Raw genomic sequence first — 13,724 nt, forward strand, 5'->3', positions numbered from 1 at the left:
GGGAGATGGGGACACAGCTGGGTATATGAAGCAACTGCAATGGCATTTCCCACCAATGAAATGAGAAAGTATTAAGTGACACTCATGTCTTTCAAGGAACAGAAACAAGTTTTCAGAGGGCTTTTTGGTTCACAGAGGCGTCTTTTCCTGATGGGTGGGGTCTTTTCCTTATAGTCCACTGTCCCACTCTAGTTCAGAGTAATGAGAGTTCCCTAGCATTTGAGCTACATCATGGCTGTCTAAGCTCAGTGATCTACTAGGAACTTCCTTTAAGGGCAGCAGGATAACGTTAAGTTGCGCTGTGCGGAAGGAAACCCTCTCAAAAGTCCCTTCACGTTGGAGTCACGGCATCCTCCCTGTCTGGGCACCGTGCTCCGTTAGCTTTACCTTCCTGCAGGGAGGGCCGTGACTTCAGAACTTCCCTTCAGAACTGAAAGCAAGTCCTGTGAGCTTTCACAGACACTATGTGCAGGATCAAGTCTAATCAAACATTTCATCTGTCTGCGGCTTTTTTCTAAGGTGGAGCCAGCAATAGCGGGACCGAAGTCTGGCAAACAAACAAGGAGCCACATGATGGCATCAGTGGGGAAGCAAAGCCCCAGACTAGAGGCAGTGCTTGTGGGCACTCATCCTGTGGAGGAGGAGGGTAGGCAGGAAGTGACCTATACAGGACTTGAAGAGCAAGCACATCGTGGGCAAGTCGTTTTCAAGATCATAAGGTGCCTTATAGTTATACAGAGCCACCCAGACCTAGAATGAGGACGACAAATTAGTAAACAAAAAAGAGACCCGAGTCCCTTTACTAACACTGGGAGGCAGTGCAGCCCGCGGAAGCACAAAGCAGACCAGGACGTTGGGACCTGATGCAGCCGGGAGCTTAGAGGCCAGCAAAGCGCCCCTTTCACTTGTGCCGAGGAACCAGTCTCCGGCTTAAACCTACTGCCCCAGGCCATACAGCACAGGGAGGGCTAATGTGAGAGCCCGCGTGGCCTCACTCCTCTAAGCTCTTTCTACAGGGTGCCCTGTTGGCCTGGTCTTTCATTCAGAACAATACACACAATACCCTCCAGGGAAAACAACTGGTTATCACTGAGTGTCACCTCCTCAGAAGGGCCTTTCATGATCTTCAAGCCAAAGCCGACCCTCAAGTCACTCCCTGTTTTATTTTTATTATAGCACTTACACTTTCCTGTTTGTTTTAAATCAACTCCTCTGCCCGAGATGTAAGCAGTACAGAGCGGGGACCTTCTGAGCCTTGTTCGATGCTGTATTTCCAGGTATTATGGAGCTAACTGGCATTTATAAAGTGCTCAATAAATGCGGAATAATGACTAAACAAGTCAACTACTACACAGATAGAAGTTTCTGAATTCCTAAAACAAAGAAGGGGATGGGGAAACAGTAGGGATAGTATCATTCCTAATTTTCCGAAATCTTTACGAATGCAAATCTGACCTTCTCTCCGCTTAGTAATTCTTATCAGATGACTGCCAGTGCCGCTCTCTAAGACAGGATAGTGGGGAGGACAGAACTTCAAAGGCTGCATGACTGATCCAGCAACGAGAGGGGAGTGGGACACTGGAGACTCTGATTAAGTGCAGCCCAGCCGACGGGAGCCTCACTGGTCGCTGGTGAAAATTTTTTTCTTGGGGGGAGGGGGGGAGACTTTGTTGTGTTTTTCTGGGGCAGGGCAGAGGGGACACACCTTGACCTTTAGAAAAACAAGTAAGTGACAAGAAAACACCATGATCACTGTAACATGATTTTAAAAAGAGATATTTGGGATACATTCTAGGACAAAAATGCATTCAGCCTAATCGTCTACTCTAAAATACTATATAATGTTAATCATTAAGGACACTAAAACCAAATATCAAAGTATGAAGCAGAGAAATACATTTTTGCATGATTTTTAATAGAAACAGCATTGAAGATTTTGGTGCAAACAGAGGACAGAGTAAAATCAGCGCATGTTGGTCCTTAGCACGGTATGCTTATAAGGGTTTTCTGTTTCGAGGCAGAGCATAAAAAGGGCTGCTGTCCATACCTAAGTGTTTAGTCATTAAAAGGACAATAGTCTTCTAAAAAAACGCAAAGAAGAAGTACAAGAGCATGTGGTTGCTACTAAAATTACTTCTAAACTATGATGCCATGAGCACCTGGGGGCAGAGCCTGTGCTCCTATAACCAAGCTGGGGGGCCAGCTCAGAAGAGGTCCTCAATTAATAGCCATTAAGTTGAATTAAATATGAACATCATCTGTGATATTATCTTTCTGATACCTTGTTTGGTCACCTGTATGAAGGGCTGATCTTCTTTTTACCTGGAGAAAAGCCTACCACTCAGCGCTAGTTTAGAAGACTTTTGATATAAAAGAACAATGATGACATTTTGAAGAACCTGGGGAACGTGAATAAGGATGAGGCAAGTTTCACAGAGGAGAAGGCAGCTGTATCAGGTCTTGGGGGTGGCATCTAGGGAGGGAGGGAGGGAGGCCACATACGAGAAACAAAGAGCCCTAGCGGGTGGCGGTTATGTTCCCATTTTACAGTGGAGGAAAATGAAGATTAAAGAGCGCAAGCAGATTGCCGGGGCAAACAGCTGATGCAAAATTCGTATCTATTTGGTACCAAAATCTCTGCAGATTCCCCTGGGAAAGTCCGCTGAAATTTGAGCACCAAAATTAAGTTCTGAAAGATTAAGCGGTCATCTGGTTCTAGTCAAGAATGAAGTGACCCGCAGGCTAATGCTCTTCTCCTAAGAAACACCACCCTCAGGCAGAGGAAACGGGCTTTCCAAGCACAGGGACAGCACGTGCAGCAACCTCCATCTGCCTCAGGGACGGCAAATAGTTTTGTTTGGACTGAGCCCAAGACGCATGGTCGGAGGTGAGGCGGGTCAGAGAGTGGAACCCCCAGGACAGGGTAGACGCAGATCCACACTGACGTGGTCTGCACTGCGTCCCTCAGACGGTGGGCTGACCGTTTTTAAGTCGGGAAGTGACACAATCCGTTTGTGTTTCAGCAGATCCCTCTGGGAGCAACACAGAGGATGAACTGGCAGAAAGGAAGTCTGGAAGCAGGAAAATTATCCAAAGTCTTATTACAATAATCCAGATGGAAAGTCTGAGCACCTGATCTTGGGCTATGAAACTGCTGAGTGTGAGAGGAAAGACTCGAGACAGACCCAAAAGATAGAGCTGACGGGACTGGGAGGTGGGTTCCTAGAGAGAACAGAATCAAAGGGAGCGCCTCTGAGAAGAACTGTCACAGTGTAGACACACTGTGAATTCAAAGCCTAGCAAAGACTGAGGCAATTTACAAAGCCAGGTTCCCGCCAGGGATGGTGGTCAAGTGGTCAAAAATCAAATAACTACAATAAAAAGAAATGAAATAAATATCACCTATAAAGATGAGAGTGAGATCTAGCAATGGTTACCAATAAAGAACTTGATAGAATACAGTTCATAAGTCCCCATGCCACATTTTTAAATCACAGAAAAAATGAAGCATCCCTCTCTTTCTCACTAGAAACAAATATATTACTTTTAAGCCTCTATATGTCATCTCAACTGAGAAAAAGTCTCTATACCACAAAACCTTCCAGGTCCTGGGCCAGCCTGAGCTCCTCCAATGCCGCCCTGGGTTTGCAGAGTAAGATGGCATTTTGCCGGTTTTTGTTACTTGTTTGTTTCTGAAGCAGGCAGATTTGCCACTGGTCAGTAAGGAATGGCTGACAAGAGTTAGGGGAAAGGGAATGGAGAAAGATTAAAGGGGCAAAAAGGGGAAGAAGAGAAGAGAGAGACACATACTATATTGCAAATCCATAGCCGGTATAAAAACCATCAGATGTTTTAAAGCACTAATTTGATTTTGATGGCCTTTCCTCTTTAAAGGAGCAATGCTGAATGGCATCAGTATGAGCAAGAAGATTCACAAGCAAGTGCCTCTGTTTATAACTAATGTCAGCAGTAGGACCAGAGAGTCGTTCTTACCATGTTTCAGATGTAGGCAGCTGTCATTCTTGGACCTGTACCTGCAGAAAATTGTGTCTTTAACAAATTTTTATTGAAGAGGTTTTTGTACATTCCAAATACGTAGTAGCTACAATATAATGTGGACCTGTCTGCTTTACTTTTTATGGTTCTTATACCAGCCATTTTTATTTGTGCAGTACAAGTAGAGGCCTTATCTTTTATGAAAGAAAAGGGGAAATAAACTGGACCTCACTGATTGATGCCTTGAATTAATGTACACAAAAGATAAACCCTATCACCATGTTTTATATTTTTAAATAACCCCAAACCACAGAAAAGATTCTCAAGGGGATATAAGGTAGCATATCATAGAGTCATCATAAAAAACTGTATTGTAAGGAGTTTTGCAAAAAGAAGAACAGAAGTGTTAAAGCAAAGAGAACACAGACAACAAAAGCAAAAACAAAACCTTAAAAACAACCACAGTTAACAACCAGGAATCCAGGTGACAGGGTTTGCAAGAGCTTTTTAGGTGTACCTTCACATAGTCACATTTAAAAGAAAGGTCTTTCAAACATTTTTAAAGAATCTCAGGAAGAAAAGCAGAGTTCAGCAATCATATGTTACAGCTGAAGAATAAAGCAGCGTGTAGAAAGATGCAGGCTACTTTAAAAGGTGCTTGTCAGAAGCATGAGAATTGGCTGGAAAGTCACATGGTGCCTACCTGATGTAGATTCCTGTAGTTTCTCTCTCTTCCTCTTCTTTTTCTTACCCTGGAAGAAGACAGGCACATGTTCATGTTATAGACTGTACTGTGAACACATGGATGAACGTGATACAAAAGGACCAGCAGGCGGTCAACCAAGAGATCAAGATGCCTCATTATATGTCTCTCTTTACCATCTGTACCTAGAAACAGGGCAAGAGAAGGAAATTCTTATCTGTGACCTCTGTCTCTATAGCTTTGCATTTAATGTCATCAGTACTGTACTGACGTTGGCGGTGGCCATACACACACACACACACACACACAGAGGATGATGATGTCCTAGGGCTGTGGCCACAGACCCCCCCCCCACCCGCCCACCTTCAAGGAAAGCCCGCTTAATAAGGAGGCACTCCTTTTACTGCTAACCACCACACTTAGGACCCACTTCTGGTAGTATTGATGATAAATCCTCCTTACTGTGAATTCCACCATCTAATTAAAAATCCACAATGTTAACTGAGGCCCCTCAGCTCCCATGGCACAGACAAGACATAACTGAAGACAGTAGTAGAAGGGTAAGATAGAACCTGAGAAAACTTAGAAGGTAACTTTAAAGACTTATTTATGGCAGTTAAGGACCCTGCTTCCTAAAACAAACACGATAACGTGAATATGCTTGCAATTTAAAATACATTTCAAAATCATCTTAATCACAAATTTATAATTTTAGGTCCCATTGATAGTAGTTTAATTTTCTATTTTTCTTCATAATTACTTTCCCCTCAAAAAATAATTGTAATAGGGCATAGACACAGTATATATTTGATTTATATGAAAAGTAAATGACCAACCTGGATTAGGATGGTCTTTTCATATAAGTGTCATAGGACACATATCACATCCAGTATCTCTATCTTACGTCTGCTGTAATAATCACATTCACAAAAAGTAAAACCATAAGATTATATTGAGTATATTGTATGAATATATAAAAGTATCTATTTTTATGCACCTCAAGATAGTTTTTCTTCATGTCACATGACCCGACCATTGAGGCTTTATATCTTTGGAAAGTTGACTGAAACTATCCTCACAAACACTAAGGCAAACAACAGATATTAGTGACCTGGGGAAATGGCATATCAAAAATAATGGAGTCTTCTTTCAGAAGATTTAAGGTGCTCCAGGAGGAGGGGAGCAGACAAAGGAAGGGCATGCTTCTCAGGGGCACCTGCTATCTCCCTTTCAAATGCAACGACTGTGGTTTCCAGAAGGTGCAATAAAAGCTTGTTTCCTGTGTCTGGAGCCTTCTTCCTCACCTTCTTCTAGCTCCCATTTGCCCTTTAAGACTCACCTCAGGTGTCATCTTGTCCAGGACCCTTCTCTCCCCACCACCTCCACCCCCACCTCCCGTCCCCCAATGTCAGCCCCAGGCAGAGCTCACCACCATAACGTAACTCTGCACAGGTGTCATGATGGGCTGTGGCCCTGGACCCCTCAGCCACGTGGCTATCGGCTCCCATGAGCACTGCCCGAGTCTCAGCACATCTCTGCCACCCAGCACATGCCTAGCACGTGCCTAGAACATGCGACCGTTCCCTGACATGTCGGACTGATGTTGCTTTGTGAAATAACCTGTACTATATTTTAGGTATACATCAGTGCTTCAAGAGAACTTACATTTATGGTAGACAAAAGGACCTAAGGAGTTTGGATGTATTCATATCAGCTTAACACAAAAACAAAATTCATGTGTAGTAAACACAAATAAAATTTTCATTAAAATCATATATAGTACTTGGGTTTTAAGCACTACATTTAAAAGCTCTAATAATATAAATATAATAATACACCTAAGAAAATATGTGCACTGATTTACGAAAACCAGTTATAAAAAATGAAAGTTAGAAAAACGAAGTTATAAAATCTATGATGCCATAGAATAGGACAACTTAATACTAAATCATTGAGATATATATTTAATATGATCGCAGTGAGCATCAGGATAGCATTCTGACAATGAAATGCTAAGACACAGGGCATGCATCTTATTTAGACTGTATTCCTGTACTCTTATTTTAAGAATACTGGGGCTTCCCTGGTGGCGCAATGGTTGAGAATCTGCCTGCTAATGCAGGGGACACGGGTTCGAGCCCTGGTCTGGGAATATCCCACATGCCGCGGAGCAACTGGGCCCGTGAGCCACAACTACTGAGCCTGCGCGTCTGGAGCCTGTGCTCCGCAACAAGAGAGGCCGCGATAGCGAGAGGCCCACGCACCGCGATGAAGAGTGGCCCCCGCTTGCCACAACCAGAGAAAGCCCTCGCACAGAAACGAAGACCCAACACAGCCAAAAATAAATAACTAAATAAATAAATAAAAAGAATACTGTAATATCTTTAGCTAAAGTGATACCACTTGATAGACTTCTGTTTGCCTTAGTAATTAATAGGCTTATTTTGATTGTTATAAACATTTTAAGTAACAAAGCTGGGCTTCCCCTTCATTCAAAGAGATCCTAAAATCAAGTTACGCAAAACAATTTCCTTTAAAAGTTGCGCAGAGGAAAATCTTTAAAGGTAAATTCACATAACACTGGTTTTCTTTAAAACTACTCTCTTCCCGTCTCTCCACATGGAGAAAAGGGGAGAGAGCAAGAGGGAGAGAACATGTGTTTCTTTTATCTCTTCTTAAAAGTGGAAACTCACTCCTTAAGGATCAGAAACAGAAACTTCACTCAAAGACATGATATCATCCATATATGTGGAATCTAAAATACAACACACATAAATTAGGAGGTTGGGATTAACAATATACACACTACTATATATAAAATAGATAAGCAACAAGGACCTACTGTATAGCACAAGGAACTCTACTCAGTACTGTACAATAACCTATATGGGAAAAGAATCTGAAAAAGAATAGATATATGTATACATATAAGTGAATCACTTTGCTGTACACCTGAAACTAACACAACATTGTAAATCAACTATACTCCAATATAAAACAAAAATAAATAAATAAATAAAAAGAAGGATGAGTTTGAAAAAAAAAAATACAACACAAATGAACATATCTATGAAACGGAAACAGACTCACAGACATAGACAACAGACTTGGTTGCCAAGGGGGAGGGGGCAATGGGGAAGGGAAGGATTGGGAGTTTGAGATTAGCAGATACAAACTATTATATATAGGATGGATAAGCAACAAGGTCCTACTGTATAGCACAGGGAACTATATTCAATATCCTGTGATAAACCGTAATGGAAAAGAATATGAAAAAGAATATATATATATGTATAACTGAATCACTTTGCTGTACAGCAGAAATTAACACTGTAAGTCGACTATACTTCAAAAAAAAAAAAAAAAAGACAGTCAACATGCAACACTAAATCTATGCAAAGTCACAGCACAGCAAAGCTCTCCCAGAGGTCAAAGAAGGAAGGCCACTCTCCCCTATAAGGCCAACCACATCCAAAAGAGATCCAGGACAGGGTTAGAGGAAGACACTTCTGAAACCCTTTAGGTGGGGGACTGATCTTCCCACTTAAAGGGCATCACGAAGGCTCTATCCAGAAAATACTAATTACGGCCCAGAGGATGGAAGCCCAGTTCAGGGAGAAAAGTCTTCAACTAAAGCAGACTTCCTAAAAAGGCCCTGGAAGACTGAGCTGGTCCACCTGGAGGAGGAGGGAAATGGCATAGACTGTGAAGTCTGGGGAACCTGGGTTTCCCTTGTAGCTTAGCCACTACATGGCCCTGGACCAATTACCTAACCTCCTGACAATTTAATTTCCCTCATCTGTAAAATACAATTATACTGTTGATGCCACAGGATTATTAGAAGGACTAGAAAATAACACAAAAAGCATTTAAGACAGCTCTTGACCATTGGCATATAGTATTGCACTGGCCAGAAAGTTCATGAGGGTTTTTCCATAGCATCTTACAGTACAACCCAAACGAACTTTTTGGCCAACCCAAGTAGTTATTTAAAACAATCAAGACAACGGTTCAGGAGAGTTGATGAAGCTGCTGCTCCCAAGTCACAAACAGGAGGACTCTTACTTCCTACGCCATAGCTGTATCCAACGTTTAAGCTCCAAATCCTGACCAGTAGTGACTTCTGCTCTGGAGCATGTCACAGGAAACAAATGTGTTCCGGAAGTCTTGGTGCCTCATTATATGGGATGTAAGACCTCAGACGTGCGTCCGCACAGGACCATCTCCAGCAATGGCCACACACTGATTTACATGTTGATTCATGGCTTCACCCTCGCCCTTTTTTTTTTAAAATTATTTATTTATTTATTTATTTAACATCTTTATTGGAGTATAATTGCTTTACAATGGTGTGTTTCTGCTTTATAACAAAGTGAATCAGCTACACATATACATATGTCCCCATATCTCCTCCCTCTTGTGTCTCCCTCCCACCCTCCCTATCCCACCCCTCTAGGTGGACACAAAGCACCGAGCTGATCTCCCTGTGCTATGCAGCTACTTCCCACTAGCTATCTATTTTACATTTGGTAGTGTATATACGTCCATGCCACTCTCTCACTTCGTCCCAGCTTACCCTTCCCCCTCCCCCTGTCCTCAAGTCCATTCTCTACATCTGCGTCTTTATTCCTGTCCTGCCCCTAGGTTCTTCAGAACCATTTTTTTTTTTTAGATTCCATATATATGTGTTAGCATACCATATTTGTTTTTCTCTTTCTGTCTTACTTCACTCTTTATGACAGTCTCTAGGTCCATCCACCTCACTACAAATAACTCAGTTTCGTTTCTTTTTATGGCTGAGTAATATTCCACTGTATATATGTGCCACATCTTCTTTATCCATTCATCTGTCCAGGGACACTTAGGTTGCTTCCATGTCCTGGCTATTGTAAATAGTGCTGCAGTGAACATTGTGGTACATGACTCTTTTTGAATTATGGTTCTCTCAGGGTATATGCCCAGTAGTGGGATTGCTGGGTCGTATGGTAGTTCTGTTTCTAGTTTTTTAAGGAACCTCCATACTGTTCTCCATAGTGCCTCGCCCTTTTTAAAAAGGCATTTCCACAAAGGCCCTGGAAGACTGAGCTGGTCCACCTGGAGAAGGAGGGAAATGGCATAGACTGTGAAGTCTATGCCTTCCACAAAGGCATTCCACAAAGGCACTGTGAAAGGCATTTCACAATTCCAATTAATGTGAAGTCTGTCCTAGCTGGCACTCTGAATGCTAGTCTCACAAGAAACATGAAAATGATCTTCAAATTTTTAAATTAAGAGCTTAAGTAATCAAAATCATTCCCCTCTATAAAATATGATACAACTAATATCACTTATAATATTCTTTCTCAGTAGTTTTTGCTGTATCGAGACTACATGAGTAAGGTATTCAAACTCTGAAGTAATAAAATAATTGGCAGTATAAATGAGATATTTTTTTTCCAGCAAAATTAGTACAGCTTAAAAATATGATAATACCTACTCCATCTGAATAAAACATATAATAGCCATCAGGGTACGTTAATATGAAACAAACAAAAAAATGCTTTTTTGAACCCAGTTTTAATTAGTCTGTGCAAAACAGTCACTGGAATACATTGTTTGTAAGAAGTGTAAAATAACACAATGCATTTTGGAAAGAAATCTGACAATATGTATCAAGAGGCTTTAAAATATTTATAATCTGTACTCAGCAATTTCACTACTGTTTCACTACAATTTCACTACTGTGAGTCTGTCCTGTGGAAATAAGTCCTAAAAACTGTTATGCACCATCCACTGCAGGATAATTTCCAATTATTAAAAAAAAAATAGCAAATGTCTAAAAAGCAGGGAAAAAATGGTTAAGTAAAATTGTGACATTCACTCAGTGAAATACTGTATACCTGTTTAAAACTGATATACAGAAACACTATGCCATGACAGAAAAATGCTTATTATATATAAGAGCAAAAAGCAGCATGATACAGAAGTGTGTGTATATACACAGCCACCCACCCACACATATCCAAGTAAAAGATAAAAAGATATGCACAACACACCACTGTAAAAAGCAATTATACTCCAATAAAGATGCTAAAAAAAAAGATAGGCACAGAAAAGATACTGGAAGGTAGCGTAACTAGTTATTACTAATGCTGCCTTTACGTGATGAGATTATATGCTTTTAAAAAAATCTTTTTCACCAACATTTTAATGATAAGGTTTTCTTCGATTTAAAAAATTTTACTGAAAGATTTCATTAGCATATAGCCAAAAAATATTGACAGCACAAAGCTTTCAGAATGGAATATATCCATGAAATCTTTATTATAAAGTTCATTAACTTTCAAAACTAGAGAACGGCGCCAGCATTAGATACACTCTACAACACATTTCCTTCATGAGAGCAACAGAGACAGAGAACGAGTGAGAGGAGAGAGCCGTTGGTGTGCATAAAGTGCTTACATAATTGTCTCTTGCAGACCAGCCTGGATAGAGCTGCATATGTAGCTGTCTTTCCTTCCGCGCTAATTCATAATATTTAGCCTGCTCTTCGCGAGAGAGGGCATGCCACTGAAAAAGAAAGGGGAAGGAGGAAAAAATCAAGTAAAAGCAAAATAGCGACAGTATTATATGTTTCATATTTCAAACACTGAAGAATGAAAATATTAAGCATTTAAACTTTGATTTATTTTTAAATGGCAGAAGACCACGTGTTGCAGAAATCCATCTAGAGTTCGGTGGCTGGAGTGAGACTCAAACTTTGATTTCTCTATTCTGTTCTCATGTTACATGAAACCTGTCAAAGTATCCAAAGTGAAATGGCCTGTCACCCAGCCTTTCTCTTCTCCAATACAAATTAAAGAGAACATTCACTGGTGAACCTCAACACCCACCTTAGCCCTTTTCATAGTTTGCAGCATATTCTGACATCTGAGCCCAAGCACCATTTATTTATGCAAAATGAAGTAATTTCTACAGATATATCCTCACCTCCCATGCACTCTCCCACTCTGTCATGTGAGGAATCTGAAACCTTCATCATATGATCCTGTCTATAAAGCAAGACATCAAAAGTCAGTCTGTCTCAGTCTCTTCACCCTCCCCTCACTCTTATTTAAACACTAATTGTCCATAGGGAGAATACAGATAACACTGTATAATCAAACATGCATACTTTATGGCTATGTTTTTTAGCTTCCTTCGGATGGAAAACAAGGAGCATGACCTAAGTTTATTTTGCCATCTAGACTTTGAAACTGTAGGATCTAATCTGGAGAACGTAGCAGCTGACACCCTGCAAATTTTCCATTTCCCTTTAGGTAACATATATTTATTTATCATACAGAGCAAAACAGTTCATGCAGGCAAGGTGCTGTTTGGGATTTTTAGCAGCCTGTACTGGCACTTTGTGTGTGTTTGCACACAACTTACCCCAGGCCCCCAGGGAGCAGTTTCCAAGTTCGTCCCCCTACTTCCCAAATGCCAGGATCTGTTGTCAGAAAATCCCAGGAGAACTGGCTTCACTTTGGGGAACCCACTGGCTGGAGGTGACGGCACAGAGGCGGTGGACCCGACGCCACACCACTGCGCAGCTACATACACGTGCACATGCACGCGCACACGCTCTGAGTGAGCCCGGCTCCCACTCCAGGGCTCCCAGCTCTAGGGTGTGTCGCTTTGCATTTCGCTAACTTCCCCTTAAAGGCTGGGCGATTCTTTCTCATTCACCTCTACCCTGCATATTGATTTTAATTACCCTGTTCTTGTTTTTTAAAATGATAAGACAAAAAGAAAAGAAAGGTGTGACTGGATTGGGGGAAAGGAAGGAGGAGCGAGGGAGAGGGGCTGGTGAGCGAGAAAAGGCTGCCCTCCAGGACAGCGACCCAGTGGTTAGGACGCAGCCCCCAGAGCATGGCAGGGATGCTCTCCTCAAGAAAACGAACACCTGCTGCTCTTGCCTGTTAGAAGAACGAGAACCTGATCTCAAGGAGAGCACTAAAGCACCTTCGGCCTCATCCCAACCTCCCCTCCCTCCTCCCGTCCAGAGGCGGTGGGGCTTACAGGCAAGGCAACCAATTCCATTTCCTTTGAAAAGCCCCTTGAAGGCCAGGGCCTCTGCTGGATAGGGCAGATGATTTCATTTTTAATTGCTTTACACGTGCAGAGTGTAAAGTTAAGATGCATGACACACAGCGGGACTTGGCCTGAGTCTAAAGGCAAATCAGGTAATATGCTTTTCTTTTAAAAAAAAAAGAAAAAAAAAGGTGGGGGGGCGGAGAGGGGAGAGGAGATGGGGAGGTGGCAGGAAAAACAAAAAAAACAAAAAAAAAAACCCAAACACCTGGAAAAAGTTACCTGAGACGCAATTCTTTGTACTAGCAGAGTAATCACAATTAGTCAAGTGGAGCCTAGGAAGGCACGTCTGGGGAGCAGTGGAAGTTTAGGCAGGAAAAGTCACACTGCCTCTGTCAACTGACAGCTTTTCTAAACCTGAGGTACTAACCTAGAGACCTTCACAGGGAGAAAAAGCCGACCTGGGCACAGTGGAAAAGATCAGCCTACACTTTTTTTAAAAAAGACTGATCATGGGCTTCCCTGGTGGCGCAGTGGTTGAGAGTCTGCCTGCCAATGCAGGGGACACGGGTTCGAGCCCTGGTCTGGGAAGATCCCACATGCCGTGGAGCAACTAGGCCCGTGAGCCACAACTACTGAGCCTGCGCGTCTGGAGCCTGTGCTCCGCAACAAGAGAGGCCGCGATAGTGAGAGGCCCGCGCACCGCGATGAAGAGTGGCCCCCGCTTGCCGTAACTAGAGAAAGCCCTCGCACAGAAACGAAGACCCAACACAGCCATAAATAAATAAATTAAAAAAAAAAAAAAAAAAAGACTGATCATTAGTGTTTAGACAGTTCTGGTGCTAACATGATCAGCAAGAGGCAAAGCATTATCAAAAAGGAACACAAAAAAAGACACTAAGAGGAAAAAAGATAAGGATAGAAGTCTTACTTTGTAAATCTGTTTATTCATTTGATAAATAATCTCTCTCAT

At 41.9% G+C, this 13,724-nt stretch overlaps 1 protein-coding gene across 5 annotated transcripts in view; it reads right to left on the reverse strand.

The window, feature by feature from the left end:
* LEF1 (lymphoid enhancer binding factor 1) overlaps window positions 1-13,724 on the reverse strand; it is a 117,485-nt gene that overhangs the window by 10,963 nt on the left and 92,798 nt on the right. For 2 of the 5 annotated variants that reach the window (XM_059923403.1, XM_059923401.1), the window contains 3 exons: window positions 11,141-11,248; window positions 4,700-4,748; window positions 3,994-4,034 (listed from right to left, as the gene is read on the reverse strand). In XM_059923403.1, the coding sequence (XP_059779386.1) occupies window positions 4,000-4,034; window positions 4,700-4,748; window positions 11,141-11,248 (192 nt within the window). In that variant the 3' untranslated portion in view covers window positions 3,994-3,999. The remainder of the gene's footprint in view (window positions 1-3,993; window positions 4,035-4,699; window positions 4,749-11,140; window positions 11,249-13,724) is intronic. The other 3 variants (XM_059923405.1, XM_059923404.1, XM_059923402.1) reach the window with 2 other exon arrangements.

The sequence above is a fragment of the Balaenoptera ricei genome, chromosome 5, assembly GCF_028023285.1.
Source record: "Balaenoptera ricei isolate mBalRic1 chromosome 5, mBalRic1.hap2, whole genome shotgun sequence".
NCBI lineage: Eukaryota > Metazoa > Chordata > Mammalia > Artiodactyla > Balaenopteridae > Balaenoptera > Balaenoptera ricei.